Raw genomic sequence first — 18772 nt, forward strand, 5'->3', positions numbered from 1 at the left:
ATTACTATTATTATTATAATGATGATGATGATGATGATTATTATTATTATTATTATTATTATTATTATTATTATTATTATTATTATTATTATTATTATTATTATTATTATTATCTTATTATTATTAATTATTATTACTATTACTATTATTATCGTTATTATTATTATCGTTATTATTATTATCGTTATTATTATTATCGTTATCATTATTATAACTATCGAAACATAATTGATAGTAAAATTCAAAAACTATGATCACACACAAGCATTGAAAACGAATGACAAATCGATGCCTTTGTTTTCTTTTTTTGTAGTTTTTCTTTATACATTATTTTGAAAATTAAAACGCTCATATTTCCTGATATTTTCAGATCTAAAATAATTTTCTATTGCATTTATTTAAAATATATTAATGATAATCACGTTGATCTTATAAGCTGATGCTTGTCAATTAAATACAAACAATCCTGTTTTTTTTTTTCTTTTTTTTTTAATTAAATGAATTATAATTTGTAAATAAATCATTCTAATAATCTAACAATTCCATATAATTCAGGAAAATGGATATATAAAGATAAGACACTTAGAAGTTTTCTGTATATTTTTTAATAACAAATTCAAATTTTCTCATTAGGTTTAAAACTTGGAAGAGATCAAGAAAAACAAATATTTAAGAGCACGTCTGATCTGCAATTTACGAGAAAAAATGTGTCTATACTGTATAGAAAAAAGATCTTACAATTTTACAAATGAGACTGCTATCTTTTTTCATCACAATAATATTCTGGCTTTATATATATATATAAAATATGTTTTAATATTTGATTATATATATGTCATAATAGAAATTATTATAAAATATATATATGTATATATATATATATATATATATATATATATATGTATATATATGTATATATATATATCCTGTGATAGTTTATATAACCAGCATTCATTATGATATATAGATATTCTAATCAAATGTATTATTCATATTATTAACTAAATAACTGTTAAGACAATTGGCATTTACTAAGAATCAATTTTATTTTGTAAAACTAATCTTGTGTGTGCATGTTGTGTGTGCACAAACAGAGTAGAAACTAATCTATGCCATTCTTAATTCAATTTATTTTGTTTGCAATTTACATGGAAAATATATTCTTCGATAAATTTAGGACATGTTTTTGAATATATATATAGAATAATATTATTATTATTAAGAAGATTGCCATACATATGGTATACATGCAATTAAAAAATTTATGAAATATAAATATATAAAATTTGTCACTTAGCAGATATAGATTTTTCAAGATATGTATGATTTGTAAAACTAAAATAATGGAGAAGTTTTTTTTTCTCTTTCTTAATCGGCGACGTATGTATATTTATCTATTTAAATTATTGAATCTAATATTACATTGATTTGGGAAAATCATATGCATTTTGAATCTAAAAAAAACAAGAAAAAAAAAAAAAAAGAAAAGAATGCATAGAAAACTTGCAAATAAATATATTAGTATGTGATTTCAATGCTTTTGCTGGTCATTTCATTGGTATTCGCATAAAAGCACTTTTCTTTGATCGATATTCTATCGCGTCCAAATTTATTTTGAATAATAATTATTGTATGCTTTGAAAATCTCATCTGCATTAAGCAAAATTTTTTATATTTTTCTTTTGCAATCATAAGCTATATTATTATGAATATATATGTATATATATGTGTATATATATATATATATATATATATATATATATATATATATATATATAAAAGAAAAAAAAAATCCCTCCAAAATCTGATAGACAAGAATAGAAGGAATTAAAAATAAAGTCATAAATAAAAAAGGGCAGTTGTTAAAAGAATGTATAGTAATTGTTATGGCCTATTATTAATTATTGCAGATATTATGTAGTTTAAAAATTCTAGCTTATCCTTATAATGTACAGTGTACAGAATTCTTTATTTCCATGTTTTAGAGAATGTGACTTTATTAAAATTCGTTTATCGTCTAGATTTACGATCTAAGATAATGTTAGTGAGTATTTATAGATTAATCAAAGTGTATATATATATATATATATGTATGTATATGTATATATATGTACATGTAATATATGTATATATATATATATATATATATATATATATATATATATATATATTGGACAAAAATGTTATTTAATTATTTCAACTACAATTTATATTCAATGTAGTTTGAGAAAACTTGACATATCCATAAAAGGCCTTCAAGTGCATAGTTTTATAAATAGAATTTGGCTTATTGTCCGATAAAGATAATCGACATTAACAGTGTATAAATAAATAAGTAAATTATAATAGAGGAATTAGATAAGTATAACGTAAAGTTTGCTGCAAAATATTAAGTTAATATACAGAGGATTAAATCTTCCTCTCTTTATACTTTCATGACCTGTGAACTGCAAGAATCCTCTGAATAAAAAGTGATCAAATTAATAGTTATTTTAAAATGAATAATTCAAAATCTCTCTCTCTCTCTCTCACTCTCTCTCTCTCTTTCTCTTTCTCTTTCTCTTTCTCTTTTTCTCTCCTTCTCTCTCTTTGTATTTTTTGGAAATAACATAAGTTTTCATTATATAATAGTCGATCGTAATTTTACGAGTTCTTGTATGTTATATGTAAGAAATTTTTTTAATAATTTGATTTTATATATATATATATATATTATTATTATTATTATATATATGTATATATTTTGAAACAATATTGCGACAACGATTATCTTGTATTGCATTTTGAATAACAAAATTAATGTTAAATTTATTGTTAATCCATATTAATGAACTATGAGAAAATTTGTTAAATACATAAATATATTTCTTTTCTTTTCTTTTTTTTTTCGTTTTTTTTCTTTTTTCTCTTCTTTTAAAAATTTTTGTAAATGACAAAGAAAATACATCTAATTTCGTAAAGATTTTCTTTGCCATATGAAATAGTAACGTTGCACAATGATCAATTGGTAAATGATAAACAATGGGATTTATTAAGAGGATATTATGTGACTGCATTGAATATATATGTTATGTATATACGTATATATGTATAGACGTGTAGATATATCTATATATGTATATATATGTATATGCATTACATACATATATTTGTATATTATATATTTTCGAGTTTTCGATGCAGATAAACATGGTAATTCTACTTATCAGCGGTATTATTTATATTAATTTTATTGTATTAGTAATTTAATAACACTTTTGTATACTCTTTCGTTGTGTTCACCAAGTAACTATTGTTATCTTGCAGAAGTTCTTAGCATAGACTGTGCCTTACATTTCTCGAGAAACGAAAAAATACATTTCTTAAATCTACAGAGGATTATATTTCACAAATTATTTATTTAAATCGAGGATTGTGGGGTGTGCTATGTAATATACACCTTCTGTGTATTTTAATATTGTACATATGATGTTTACTGCAATAAAAAATATGTCCTCTGTGAAATTATTATTTTCATTACTTTTTCTCTTTTTCTTTTTTTTTTTTTTTTTTACCTCATACATATTTCCTTTACGTAGAAAATAATTTTCTTTTATTATTGATTAATTCAAATAAATCATGACACATTAGACACATTAGTAACAATGAAATTAACAACGAGTAATTATCAGAGCTGTAATGTAACAAACGAAATAATTCTTTCGATTGATATAAATAAATCATAACAATTATATATTGATAATAAAAACAAATTAGAATTAATTATTAATGCATATTAGTATCGAAATGTATATATATTTCGATATATATATATCGAAAAAAGAAAACCGCGCGAAAATTCAATTGTTCAAAAATTCGCTCCAAAATCCATATTGACGTGGATGTTCGAAATAGTGATTTCAATTCAATTCGTTAGTGGATTTCTTATTTTGGCAGAACTGGTACTACTGGTGAATATGTTCTCCTTAATCGAATATAAGTGAAGTGGTGCCGCGAGTGTTCGACATTCAAAAAATTTTAAATTTCGTACATTTATTATAACGGAACGTGAAAGAGGTTCGAATATAAGAATGTCGGGTGATGTACAACCAAGAAAACGAAAGGATAGGAGACGCAAAAAAGGTAAAATATTATATTCGAATTAGATTTTGTTAGACTTTCGTAACTTCGGGTACTTATGATGATAGATTATTTTTAGCACAACGCGCTTAGCTTTTTTTATTTTTGTCTTGGAAAATGCGCGTTTGCTGTTTAACGCGCGCCTTTGTTTTCTTTTTTCTTTTTTCCTCTCCCAAAGAATACAATCGATCGGAAAGATTCTCTTTTTCTTTTTTTTTGTTTTATCGAAAAAATTCCTTTCTTCTTCTTTTTTTTTTTTCATATTTTTTTCTTTTACCTATTCGATCGTGATCGATAAAATAATTTGGCCGATAATATCGCATCCAAATTTTCTGTCTAACGACATTTGCACATGAATTATAAACGTTTAAAAGAAGGATTATAATCGTGTGTGTAAATTTCTTTTTTTTTTTTTTTTTTTTTTTTTTTTTTTGAAAAATACATTTTTCTTTCATTCCTTTCTTTTCTTTCTTTCTAAATGTTTCCTTTTAACTTCCAAATAAATTTTTTAATCTAAATATCTAATATATCTCGACGTTCTATTTTATGTTATATTATCAATAGATCAAATTTGACGAAATATTACATCGTTCGTGATCCTTACGAATAAATTATCAAAATATTAACAATTATACAATACATATTGATTATTATAATATCTATATGATTTGAATATATTTGTGCGTTTGTGTATGTAATGAAATAATTTAAATATTTATTTTTTTGTTTTTTTATGGTAAAATGGCGTTCAAAGAAAAGTGTATTTCATTTTTTGATTATTTTATCACATTTACAGATTAGATAATTAAAAAAATGTATTTATTGTATTCATATATATATATATACATACATACATATTTTTAGATGAGCGCATAAAAGTTATATAATATAAATATATATATATATATATATATATATTTGCAGGATCAAATTAATAAAATTACGTGATTATATTGCATTATAAATTTAATAAATTGAATTATTTTTAATATTTTTCATATTCATGGGAAACGAATGAACGAATTTATCTTTTTTCGGTATATTGCTTCTTCGTATTAGGTACGAATTTCGTATCTTTTATTTCTGCTGTAATATTGTGAAGTATAATGCAAAGTCTGTATTTATATGAAATTTACATAAATCCAGGCAGGTTTGGCAATGTCACCTAAGTTAGAAAATGTTGGTTTTAGATACCCTGCCAGCCTGGCTTTTGGCTTTCAAAAATAGATTAACCTGTATTATCCAATCCAAAAGCATTTCTCGTCAAATTATTTATCATTTTTAGGTTTTTTTTTCTCTTCTTTTTTCTTTTTTCTGTTTCCTTTTTTTTTTTTTTTTTTTATAAAAATTTATATAAAAAAATATATTTTACAAATGTAACTGATATAACAGTAAATCATATTTAAAAAGAAGAAAAAGAAAAAATATATATGTTTGTATAAATTATATATTAAATATATTAATAAATAAAAATATATATATATATATATCTATATATATACACTATGAAATATATAATATAGATTAATGGTATTAATTATTTTATTATTTATTTGTATAGAAGAGGAAGAGTCTGATATACCTCCACCAACGTTGATAAGTCCACCCGAGAGTGTGACAGATAACGTTACTTTACATATTTACAAGGAAACTAGTACGGGTGGCCATTGGTGTGCACGTATTATATTTTTCATATTACTGGCCGTACTCGTCGCTTTAACTGGCATAATTATTTTCGAGCATAGAGGAACTACGGATGGTAAATAATTATTCAATGAAATGATAAAATATAACGTACTTAAATAATTTTTATGTTAATCATAAAAAAAAAAAAAAACAAACAAACAAAACAACCATGATTGATTGATATGTCTAATAAAATTTAATTACATTTTAGTGGATACGCCAATAGGAGAATCACGATGGGCTAATATATTTGATGGATGGGTAGATGATACTCTTCCAAGTCATGGAGATGAATCTTATGATGAAAAAGATGTAAAAGCTAGTGAGGAAGAAGAAGAAGAAGAAGAAGAAGAAGAAGAAGAGGGGAAGGAAGGTGAAGAAGAGGAAGAAGAAGGAGAAGAAACGGAAGAAGAAGAAGAAGAAACAGAAGAAGAAGAAGAGGAAGAAGAAACGGCTGATGTAACGATAAAATCAGCTAAAGATAAAACGGAAGAAGAAGAAGAAAAAGAAGAAAATGATGATGATAATGAAGAAGAGAATGTTAAGGAAGATGAGAACGAAGATAAAGATGAAGGTCTAGGTATTGAAGAAGAATATGAAGAAGTAGATGAACATGACCGTAAAGAAGATGAGGAGGAAGAAGAAGAAGGAGGAGAAAAAGAAGATGATGATAATGATGATGATGATGATGATGATGATGATAGTGGTGTTAAAGGAATTACGATTTCAAAGGAAGAAGCAGACGAAGAAGGTAATATTCTCATATAAAATTCATTATATTGAAATTTAATTAAAAGAAGATAATAAGTCGTGTAAATATATTGAAGATGAGGGTATCGATCCTGGAGAATCTAATATGGAAGATGACGACGATTTAAATCGGCAGAGCTTAGACGACACCGATGTGTTAGAAGAAATGGACAATAAAAGTGGTGAAGACGATGATGATGAGGTTGAGAGAAATATTTTGAAAAAGAATGATTATTACGTTACCAAAGAAGCTCCTGAAGAAGCTTCCGAGGAACAAGAGGATCAGGCATCTGAAGAATTTGTTACGATACCAGGTGTCCTAGAAATGGTGGATGATTACAGTGCTGAGCCTTTGGAAGAGGTATATACATACATATATATTTATATATAGATATATATACGTATTTATATATATATATATACATGCAATGCATTCCTTTTTTTTTCTTCTTCTTTTGATTGTTGTAGTTTACTTTGCATGCATCTATATGTCTTGTCTGTCGTTATGAAAAAGATATGTTGGTATATATATATATTTCTTTTCCTTTTCTCATCTTATACACGGACACACAAAAATACAAATACTGACGCACATACGTATAATAATGTAAAGAAAAAATTTGAAATATGAAAAGATGAGGGACATTTGGACGCGCGATTCTAACGAAATATTTAAAATGTTCTCGTTGTTATATTTCACATTATTAGAAAAATTCAAGTCCTCGAATATCTTAACGCTACTAGGTAGAGGATGGAGAACCTGAAGAAGATGTGAATGATATAGACATTGAGCCAGAAGTGGAAGAAATAGAAGAAGAATCAACGAGTGGTAAGTTTCTTCCAGTTTGGCTATCAAATTGTTTGAAGAATATATTATTTAAATAGTAAAGGCCATAATATCAGGAATCCTCCATGCTCTTATTTTAAAATTGTAAAAAAGTATTCAATGGTATAAAATTCAATTTATAAAAAAGAAAGAAAGAAAAAAACAGAAGATCTAAAATGTCGTCTTCGTTTACGTCCATCAAAGCATGTGCTCGACGAAAAACGAAAAAGTCAGAAATACAATGTAATGGTTACAGTGGCAGTGAAGTTTGGAGTTGGTGTTGCACTTATCATTGCTGCACATTTTGTTCTCGTTAGGCGATGGAACAACGGTAAATTTAGTTATATTTTCCGTCATCTTGTTATCGTTATAAATATAATAATAGAATGTTAGCCGTAGTATAAAAAATATAAATGATTAATATTTTTACTTTGTAGTATTAATCTTGTAATACGAAATGAAATACGAATGAAAAATCTATGTCTAATGTTATGCCTAACATTCTATTATATCATACAAGATCATCGTTTTGATCGTCATGTATGTATGTATATATATATATGTATGTATGTATGTATGTATGTATGTATGAAGGTGTCAATAATTTATTATAAAATATGTTAACACGTGAATGTTTTTACTAATCCGTATATTACATGTAAAATTCTAGTAATTCACATTTTCTTGTTTTCGTCGTATGATAATCGCAGGAGTATTAATTTTTAGTTTGTTTTCTTTTTATTATTATTATTATTATTATTATTATTATTATTATTATTATTATTATTATTATTATTATTGGTATTATTACTTCAAACCTTTATTCCTAAGCATGTAATATCTATGATTGTAATTAGACTAACTATTTGATTTTAATAATGTGTAGGACGAGATAATATTTCATTTATAAATTACAGATTAGATAAATATTATACTACTTAGGTAAGTAAATGTAAATGTCTTGTTATATTAAGATTTTTATATATGCTTTAAAAATTATATGTATTTGAAAAAGATGTTATGATAAAGAATATTTTCTTTATAAGAAAGATTTATAAATCTAAAACAAAAAAAAAAACAAAAAAGAAAAGTATGTATATATACACACACGTATAAAATTAAATAAAAATTATTTAATATAAAATTAAATATATTTTCAGCTGACGCCGAGTTAAATCAACTTTCGCATAACGACGAAGTGATTAATCTAAATAGGCGGAATACAATAATAGTTCCAGCATCTGTGAAGGAAGCAGAAACATTGCAAATCGAAGAACAAAATCGAATGCTAACCACCAAGAAAAAACAGGCTTATGAAACTTTACGAACGAAGTATGAAAAATTAGAAACTGAAGATAATAAACCCGAAAATGTTATTGTAGAAAAAACTTTGAGCCCGTCAGAAGAAACATGGTCCAAGCTTAAGACGCAAGGTAATATATATAATAATAATAATAAAATTAATTAGGTTATGATATAACAAACAAATATAAAAAAAATATTCTAAATTATTCACTTTTAATATTTTCGGAGTTTAGTTGTTGAGAAAATTAATGAGAAGCCATCGAAAGTGATATCATCCGAAGAAGAAACGGAAGATGTGGAAGATGAATTGGAGACATCAGATGGAGAACGTATTTCCGGTACAGAAGAAGATGAAGACGAAAGAGAAGAAGATGAGGTGGAAGATGAAGAGGATATTGAAGAAGAAATAGAAGACGTTGATGATTCGGAATTAGTTGCTAGATTAGAGGCAAGATATGGTAAATTGGCAACTCCGCAAGACAGCGAGATCGAGGATGAATTAGAATATGAAGAAGAGGAAGAAGAAGTTGAAGATGATGATGATGAAGAAGAAGAAGAAGAAGAAGAAATAGAAGACGAGGATGTAGCAGGATGGAAACGTAAATACCACATCATTAAATTGTATGTCGCTCAATTCTGACAGTGTTTACGCATAATATACAATTTTCAATTATCGTCGTTATATATATATATATATATATATATATATATATATATATATATATCGATATGTATATATATAATGTCGATAATTATTGTGTCCTCTGTTTATTTTCATTTTGATCGTTCGATTAAATAAACAAAATTTATCGTAACGAATTTAAAAAAAAAAGATAAAAGAATAATAATTCTTCGATAAAATCTGCTTGGCTATCTAATGACCAACTTCTACTTTTTGTAATTTACATGAGCATGGAGGATCACGATAAGTCATTTTGAGCTTTTTATTAATATTCATTGAATGCTTAATGTGTACCATTATATTATCAATAATTAAAGAATATCTTCATAAGTCAAGAGACAGAATATGGCAGAATACATATTTTCAAGGACGTAAATTAAATAATTCTTTAGTCATACATTAGCAATTCGAGCTTTCATATGTATATATATGTATATCTTATAATTCTTATATAATTAAAATGTCATTAAGTTGCGTAATTATAATAGTGTCAAAAAATAATATATATATATATACATATTTAAAATGCGATTAACAAATTGATAAAAATGTTTTGTTTTTTTTTCTTTTCTTTTTTTATTGGCAGGTATAAAAGCACCTAAAGAGACAACAGGATCGTCTAAGCCTGTACCTTCGGCTACAGATAAATCTGGGATTAGCCCTAAACAAGGAGTTTCTACAACAAAGGGTGGTAAAGCAATAAACGATTTTCGAAATATGTCAACCATGGACGATTTGGTGATATACGAAGAAAAAGAAATACCTCTGGTTTGTAATGTTTAATAATAACATTAAAAAATTGAAATTAAAATTAATAATTTTATATATATATATTTAATGTTATATATAAAAATTAATAATTATTTTATTTTTATGTTTAGGAAATTGATGACTAAGTTTCACCCTCATAATCCTTAACATTATCCACTATTTCCATCAATCATTTCATGTGTTTTAATTTTGTCAACACAATATACAACTTGGATGTTTTATTTATTTTTTTTTTTTTTTTGATATATAATTGTTTTGTAAATATTTCTGTGTAAACTCATATTAATTGATTTGCAATTAAAAGCAATAGCTTTGGGTTTAATATTAGTCAATAATTGTTGACATTTTTTCATCTTCTAAACGTGTTACTTGAAGTAGTAATATCATAAAGAAAAAAAAAAGAGAGGAAAAAAAAGAAAGAAACTATAGACATACCAATTAATATATTATTATTCAAAAATATATGTGAAAATCTGTAAAATTATATGATTTCTTATATTTACATGACAATATTATAAAAATCTTTCATAGTGATCTGTCCTAATCACCCATTCCAATTTTCTTCCTAATATTAGAAGATGAGAGAAGAATAACTTACCAGAAAAGAATTGATAATACAATAATCAAAAACAGCAAGATGAAAGCAGTAGGGATATGATGAAAGTAAAATGTGTATTTTCATGAAGATCTTAAGAAGAAATTTTAATTGTGACATTATTAGGTAAGATTATACAAAATTGATTTTATATATATATATATACATGTATATATATATATATAAAAAATCAATTTAAATAGAATAATTATTAGAGTAATATTTAATTAGAGATTACCCTATATGTATATATCAAGCTTTTTACATTTATATATGTATTTAATCTACGAATATATAAATTGAAATAAATATTGTATAAAGTGATGATTGATATATAGTAGATTCTTTTACATATTATAATATAGAAGTTTTATGTTAATTTTATAATTGTTAGTTGATATATATAATTAATGGTCCTCCCAATAATACTTCTTAAAACTGTTTTATATATATTTAATCAATGAAAGCTGAATTATTTTATTTTAACTAGAATTATGTACATATAAGTAAATACATCTTATAACCATATATTTGAGGTATAACAATTTCTTGCCTTTTTTTTAATAATGATAAAGATATTTTTTTTTTTTCTTTATTAAGAAATAAAAAGAGCAATTACTTTTAATTACCTTAAAGCGTCATGATCTGTACATCGGAGAAACTGATAGTTTTTAGAATCTAAAAGAAAATTTTCGTAGAAGAATATCACACATTTTAAACATAAATATTTACCTTCACAAAGACCTTAACGTCATAATGGAGATATATATATATATATATATATATATATATATATATATATATATAAAATACTAAAGTTGAAACCTTACGATTAAGATTTTTTACTTAACAGCATAGTATTAAAATATCTGTTGTAATATTTTTTAGTAAAATATTGGAGCATTCTTGTTATAAGACTATGGTAATGTAAAATTGCATATAATATATACTCAAACTCATGATTCTTTTACAGGCAAAAATTAACGGATTAAGCGTAAAGTAACTTAATACTTATGCTTATGTCTGTGCTTACGCGGAGAAGGCGAAGGTGGACTATTAGCTCTATGTTTAGAGGAAGTACGAGGTGGCGGTGGAGGTGACAAAGATGGAGATCTACCACGTCTTTTTCGATCATTACGTTCACTGCCTGGCGATCTTCTTGATGTTCTAGATGAAGAAAGAGAAGGTGATGGTGTACGTCGAATACGAGGAGGCGATGGAGTCACTGGTACACGCTTTTTATATGGTGATCGCGATCTACGTTTATTACGCGGTGATCTACTGCGGGATCTAAAACAATATAATAATAATAGATCATATTGAGATCATAGGAAGACATCCTTATTAATTACAATTACCTCATCATATATATTTTTTTGTTCTCTTTATTTTTATTTTTTCCTTTTTTGTGAATGTTAATTTAATTAATGCTTGTAAATTATCAGTATGTATATCTTAAAATATGTGCTGTTACGAGATTTATAATTATTGTTGTTTATTACTTCAATATTTTTCTAGTATATTATTTTTTTTATATCATTAACGCGATAAATGCAGTCGTTTTGAAGTCCCACAATATTACAAATAATTAAAAGAACACGCATACAATATATATATATATATATATATATGTGTATACACAATCATAATACTTAAAAATCTAGTAAATGAATAGTGAATATGAAAACAGATGTAAAGATTAATGGATAATGTAAATACAATAAAATAATATATATATAGATATTTTCTTAATGTAATTGTCTTTTTATTTAATCATTCGATGAATAAAATGTATTATTGTGTGTTGTTTTTTTTTTTTTTTAAGAATATACGGAATATACGTACCTGTATCTATTGCTTTTAGATGAAGGACTCGTTGATCGCCTTCGATCCCTGTAATGACTTGGAGATTCCGGGGTTGTACTACGTTTCTTCTCTCTCCTTCTATCATCTTCTCGGTCGTCAGTTTTCAGGTCCTTCATTTCCCTTTCGCTCTATAATATATAACAAATAATAATTTTTCTTTGATGGGATATTATTTTGTAAAAATAACAAAAAAAAAGTAAATAAAAAAATTTTACCTTTCTTATTAATTTCTTCCTATAATGTTCAACTTGTCCTTGAATTGTCATACCAGATTTTAATGTTCTCCTACCACTTTCAAGTTCATCTTGATATTGCATAGTTTTAACTTCTATTTCACGTAACCTATTACGCCTTTCTTCATTGTAATCTCTACTACTATAGACATACAGTGTTTGATGAATATAAAACTTTAAATTCTCAACATATTTTCAGTTTAATCTTTTGAAACGTTCGCGATACTTGGACCATGCTGTTACCTTAGGGTATATATATTACCTGGAATCCATACTAGCATCTTGAGAATTTGAATCGTCATTCTGACCTAATTCTTCCCACTTACTAGTAGTCATAGCTTGTGCTTCAACCTATTAAATCAGAAGATATTTATGATCATACTTCTACTAAAATTTGTTTTCAATTATTATTATTATTATAATTATTTTTTTTAATCTATTTAATAAAAGAAGCCATTAATATATATGTATATATAGGGATAAAAAAAATGTTTGAAAACCTGGTCTGGGTCCACAGTTTCCCATCTTGAAGGTACAAAACCAGCTGGCATTGCTGGTTTCTTTTCGTCTTCTTTATTTCGTACATTCATATTATCTTCATCATCCATAGGAACGCCATCAATATCTTCATCCACTATATAAAATAAATTTAATAAAAAATATTCATTATATATTAAATATAAATAATAAATATTTACTTGGTACTCCATCAATGTCATCATAATTGGATGTTGTTTGCGGTGTAAGTCCATGTTTCATTGCTCCTTTAAGTAAAGCCGCACCATCCAAAGGTACACCATCTAAATCTTCTCCACCTTCACCATCAACATCAGATAAAGGTGCTCCATCTATATCTTCTTCATTTTCTGGTTCAGGCTCATCTAACTAAAGTAAAAAGAAAAAAAAATTTAGTTTAATATATATATATATATATATATATATCATAATGTAATATTTAATTTTAATAAAATATTTAATATTTACCATAACAAGACCCAAAAATGTATTTTGTAGTTTAACAAGAAAGTCTCTTGGATAAACTGCCCAATCCTCCCATGCTCTGAACATTCTCATCACACGTGCTTTAAATCCTTCTGCCTTTAATCGACTGTCAAATTGTTTATAAGCCTGATGTACTTCATTGAAAATATCAAGAAGACGTGTTTCGAAACTGTAATATACATATAATTATTACATGAGTGTATATATATATATATATATATTATATTTATTACGCGTTACTAAGAAATATATATATTTACGCTTTTCTATAAATTGTAGCATTAGTAACTTTTACACCACAATTGTGTAAAACATCAGATATAAGATATAATCTTGCTATCTTTTTATTAACAGGTGTTTGGAGTATTGATAATGACTCTGAAATACAATCACATATTTCTTCTGCCGCTTCTGCATGTTCTATGCAAAAAACCATTGCTTCTGCAACTTTTATTCGTTCTGGTGATATATTCCTTAATAAATCTTCTAGTCTATCTCTTTGACTATATGAAAAAAAAAAGGAAAAAAAAATATAATTTTATTATATATTTTTATTACATTTATATATATATATAATTATAAGTAGTTGAAAGAAATCATTGTAAATTACCTGTTAGATAAGCTACCTCTTCTTGGTTCCTGTCTTTCTTCCATTTCAATTAATTCGTCGGGCATACCTTGCGTCCATGGATTAATAGGTGGAGGTCTCCATACACTTCCACCTTTGAACATTCTAAAATCTTCTGTACGCCATTCTTTCTGACCATCTCCTTGCAGAATAGAATATAATTTCCAACGATAATATGTATGTGCAGGTGAATAATTTTCAAATAAAAACCTTTGATGAAAACATTTCTTTTTATAAATACAAACATTAAATTTTTATGTGAAATTCTATAATCAATGCAAAACAAACCTAAACATGGGATTGTTTAATTCTCGATTCATTATCATTGCTTCAAACATTGGACCTTCTCGAATTACAAATTCCACCATTCTATGTATTAACATGACTAAGTTCCTATAACGCAGAGTTTTATTAAATACGTGTTTTCATAAATCGGAAATAACAGGGTCTATCTTCTTGAGGTTGTGTTAAATTTCCTGCATGTATACTTACAGAAAATTCAGAATCAACTAAAAACAACAAATACCTTTCGGTTGGAATAACCACTTTGACAACTGCATTCTGCAGAACCTGTGACAGTCCAGATCACAGTGTAATAGTAACAGTCGATAGAGTGTTCCAATCCACATTCCACAATGTGCACCCCAAGAATGGTCGCCAACAAATTAACACAACACAATTTGTAAACGTAGATTAGAGATATCTTGATATCATGATAGGAACATTTATATGCCTATCATTAATTTTAGAATATTTTTTTTTTCTATATTTAACTTGCCAAAATGTATCTGGGATTGTTATTCTCATATGCAACACTTACCAGTTACATTTATCTAAAATGCTCTTATAACTTCATTATCCAAAGATGTCATGCTTTCATATTCAATTACATTAAAAAGTTATAAATATAAAGAAATGAAATATTATAATTATTAATATTAATATAATATATATATATATAAAAAAAAAGAAAAACAAAAGAAAAAAAAGAGATAAGTATATCACTGTGTAGTTTACTGAAGGCATGTTTCTTTTTTTATATAAATAAACTTTATATGACATGTATATCAAAATAATATCTATTGTTATTGAAAGCAATTTATTTTGAGAAGCAGGTTTTTGTAATAAACATTACAGAAGCCTACTTTGGCATAATTTTTTTTTTTTTCCATATAATTACATTATAATATTTTCTACACTGGAATAACAAAAGACATTCTAACAAAATATATAGAATAACATTAAAATACTATTACCTTTTCGAAGTTTTCCTTTTCCTGGGGATCTGCACTCTGGAGGTTGCGGATACGTGGTATCTGAGATTATGTTTCAAAAATGGTTATATGTTTCTAATAAATATTGGTGGAAAAAAATGTCATAAACATTTCTTTGTAATAATCTTATTTCACTAAATAAGTGAATATATATATATATATATATATATATATATATATATATATATATATATAACATAAATAAATAACTTATTGCTTCCACTGAGCAATACATTTGCCTTACCGCTTGTAATAAGTATATAAATAGATGGAATTATGATAAAAATTAAATATTGGAAAATTAATCTAATTAAAATATATTATTAAATATTACTTGACAAAAATGTCTGAAATACTATAAAATTTAAGTTTAACAAGTGAAAACGTGTTCAATAATTAAAACAATTATGGAGTACCTACATAAAAGGAAAATAGTCTATAAAATTATTACTATTGTTATTATTATTATCATTTTTATTAATATTATTATTATTATTACTATTATTATTATTATTATTATTATTATTTAATACTAAATTCTAAGATGATTTTAAAAAATCTTGCTTTTTTATGATAATATATATAAAGCACACAAGTAAAAAATGTATATCTTTGAAGTGAAAATACTTCTTAACTAAATTTTTAAACAATATGTATGATAGATAAAAAGGGTAATTGTAATATAATAATAAAACGAAATTCGTTAAAACGAGATTGATTTTTTTATTAACTGCACCTTTCAATTGGTTTAATTCATGTACCTTGTGTCTGTCACGGCGATGTGGTTGTGCATTAAATGGAAGACCAGATGGAGGCGGTGGCTGTGTAATCTCCATTAAAGCAGGTGGAATGTAGATAGGGTATGGTGGTATTGGTACACTTTTTCCCCAGCCTAATTTCATCTCATATTGCATTATATCACGACCTATTTTATTATCACACAAATCATTTGTTTTATTATTATTTGTATTATTATTATTATTACAAAAAATAAATATATTCAATATAATTTATTTATCCATTATATTTTGTTTTAACAAATATTCATAAAATTTGGAATTTTAAGAAGATTATCACTTACCATTTAAATTTTTTAATGCCCGTTCTCCATCTTTACGACTCATAAATGCTACAAATCCACAATTTCTTTGTCTTGCTTTTTCTTCATCACTACGTGGCCACATGATTTTAATACTAGCTAATGGTCCATATTTGCCAAAAATTTCCATAAGTTGTTGCTCTGTAATCTGTGAATAAACATAAACAATTATTAATTAAACAAATGTTTTAATCATATTTTGCATATAGACCAAACGTGCAGTTTTACCTTAGGATTTAGATTTCCTAAATATAAATTTGTCGTATTAGGATCACCATTATCGAACGAACCATCTATAAAATTGAAATATTTTGACTTATTATTAATTTATAAAAAATTTTAATTTAATATTTAAGGCAGAGAAAGGAGCAGAGGTATGGGATTACCCTCATACATCAGGGCAAGGAGACGAGGATCATCAATGAAGTTACGTAGATTAGCTTTTCGTGGATCTGGATATGGGGATATACCACCTATTAAAATTTTAAGTATACCGAGAACTCATAAAAAAATTCAAAAATTATGGACTCAAAAAAATTTAGATAAATAAAGATAACGCGATATGAACAATTCGATTGGTAAAGAGTTCTCTTATAATATAATTCACATAATATTTATATATACCTTCAACACATTTTAATGCAGCCATCATTGGATCTTCAGACTGAGTAGAAATTACAGTTTTAACTACACCCTTATACTTGTGTCTTTCTTCACGTTCTTCTTGTATCATTTTAAGTTCTTCTTTGAACAATTCAAGATTACTCTTCTTTTTTTCTCCTTCTTTTTTCTTTTTGCCCAATCTATCCAGTTTACGTTCATTTGAACCAAGAAGTCTTGCATATTCTTGCGCTTGCTCTGCTGATGATCTATTCTCAACAAGTTCGGATATTTTAGATTGTGGTTTATATAATTTTCCTTTCTCTCTTGTATCTTCCTCTGTAAAAAATATTATATAATTTATAATTAAAGATTATGCCTTTGGATTAACGATTTAAGAACCATTGAAACGTACGTCTTTTGCCAGCATCATACGTTCCAGCTTTTACCCAAACTTTACTTGTCGTTTTACTAGGAGTCTCTTGAAATGTCGCTACAAATTCTTCGAATGCCTATTTAAGAATACATATAAAATACATATATACATATATATACATATATATATATATATACACATATATGTATATATATATATATATAAATGGCAAAGTACTTAAAAAAAAGTATACTGTATATAATTTTTAATGCCTACTTGAGCAGCAGCCTGTTCTTGTTCTTTCTTACGTTGTTCTTCTAATTCTTTTTTACTCAACGGACGTTTTCCCATTGTACCAATGGAAAATGCTTTGAGCTTTTGCTCTGTAATTTGCTAGAATGAGAAAAAAATAAAACGTACATGTAATAAATTAAACATTCAAACTATAACATCGAATAAAAAACTTCAAATATGCATTATTATTTTATACCTTCATTATAGTTTTATCCGCCATCTGTAAAGTGTAATACGTAACCTACAATAGTGACATGAATATAATAATCAAAGAAGCACACAAATATTACATATTAATTAATTAATTTAAATTAAATAATAAATGGAACACACGTTATCGAAAATTATTAATTTCCTTTCATACAACGTGTTTCAAATACGTCTTAACAACCAATTCGTTTTCTATGTTGTATCTAATACTCGAAGAAAGGATTTAGTGCAATCTTGAAACATTTGAGCAATTATAATAATTACAATATTTCTATGATAAATTATTAGAAATTATCGTCGTTTAAAATCAAAAACTTTCGTTTCACAATAAAAGCGGTATGATTTCGCTTTACTTGCTATTCGTTAAACGAAATCGCGGACCTTCATATATCAAACACGATTTTTGTTAGAAATGATGTACATGCACATTATCATTACTACTCGACGATAGTTGGC

General features: G+C 25.7%; 2 protein-coding genes across 6 annotated transcripts; one reads left to right on the top strand and one right to left on the bottom strand.

Moving 5' to 3' along the window:
* Nucleotides 1-3935: 3935 nt before the first annotated feature.
* On the top strand, nt 3936-12486 carry LOC124956495 (cilia- and flagella-associated protein 251). 4 transcript variants are annotated; one of them, XR_007103266.1, is made up of 11 exons: nt 3937-4122; nt 5681-5878; nt 6017-6556; nt 6633-6916; nt 7300-7384; nt 7638-7712; nt 8542-8814; nt 8920-9285; nt 9955-10136; nt 10250-10860; nt 11708-12486. XR_007103266.1 is itself a non-coding variant. In XM_047512380.1 (10 exons), the coding sequence occupies exons 1-10, from the start codon at nt 4071-4073 to the stop codon at nt 10262-10264; spliced, it is 2070 nt and encodes a 689-aa protein (XP_047368336.1). In that variant the 5' UTR covers nt 3937-4070; the 3' UTR covers nt 10265-10861. The 4 variants fall into 4 exon arrangements, 2 of the variants coding, with proteins under 2 accessions (XP_047368337.1, XP_047368336.1); XR_007103267.1 differs by lacking the exon at nt 7638-7712; XM_047512380.1 differs by lacking the exon at nt 11708-12486 and having other exon boundaries at nt 10250-10861.
* Nucleotides 11545-18755, bottom strand: LOC124956494 (U2 snRNP-associated SURP motif-containing protein). Of its 2 annotated transcripts, none has more exons than XM_047512379.1 (20): nt 18440-18755; nt 18303-18326; nt 18089-18205; nt 17852-17948; nt 17461-17775; nt 17065-17129; nt 16819-16984; nt 16499-16662; nt 15720-15779; nt 14990-15033; nt 14752-14856; nt 14446-14673; nt 14096-14338; nt 13818-14004; nt 13532-13718; nt 13334-13467; nt 13096-13184; nt 12816-12975; nt 12580-12728; nt 11545-12024 (listed from the first exon to the last, which is right to left on the bottom strand). In XM_047512379.1, the coding sequence occupies exons 2-20, from the start codon at nt 18324-18326 to the stop codon at nt 11739-11741; spliced, it is 2820 nt and encodes a 939-aa protein (XP_047368335.1). In that variant the 5' UTR covers nt 18440-18755; the 3' UTR covers nt 11545-11738. The 2 variants fall into 2 exon arrangements, with proteins under 2 accessions (XP_047368335.1, XP_047368334.1); XM_047512378.1 differs by having other exon boundaries at nt 11546-12024; nt 18303-18347.
* Nucleotides 18756-18772: the final 17 nt, after the last annotated feature.

Source organism: Vespa velutina, chromosome 22 (genome assembly GCF_912470025.1).
Source record: "Vespa velutina chromosome 22, iVesVel2.1, whole genome shotgun sequence".
NCBI lineage: Eukaryota > Metazoa > Arthropoda > Insecta > Hymenoptera > Vespidae > Vespa > Vespa velutina.

Bases quoted from the DNA above. Each gene is read 5' to 3' on its own strand.
- LOC124956495 (XM_047512380.1), top strand. From the start codon at position 4,071: ATGTCGGGTGATGTACAACCAAGAAAACGAAAGGATAGGAGACGCAAA. The intron at 7,385-7,637 runs GTAAGTTTCTTC...TAATGGTTACAG, and splicing joins AGAAGAAGAATCAACGAGTG to TGGCAGTGAAGTTTGGAGTT. The intron at 8,815-8,919 runs GTAATATATATA...TTCGGAGTTTAG, and splicing joins GTCCAAGCTTAAGACGCAAG to TTGTTGAGAAAATTAATGAG.
- LOC124956494 (XM_047512379.1), bottom strand. From the start codon at position 18,326: ATGGCGGATAAAACTATAATGAAG. The intron at 14,339-14,445 runs GTAATTTACAAT...TTTTTCATATAG, and splicing joins AGAGGTAGCTTATCTAACAG to TCAAAGAGATAGACTAGAAG. The intron at 12,025-12,579 runs GTACGTATATTC...ATATTGTTTTAG, and splicing joins TCTAAAAGCAATAGATACAG to ATCCCGCAGTAGATCACCGC.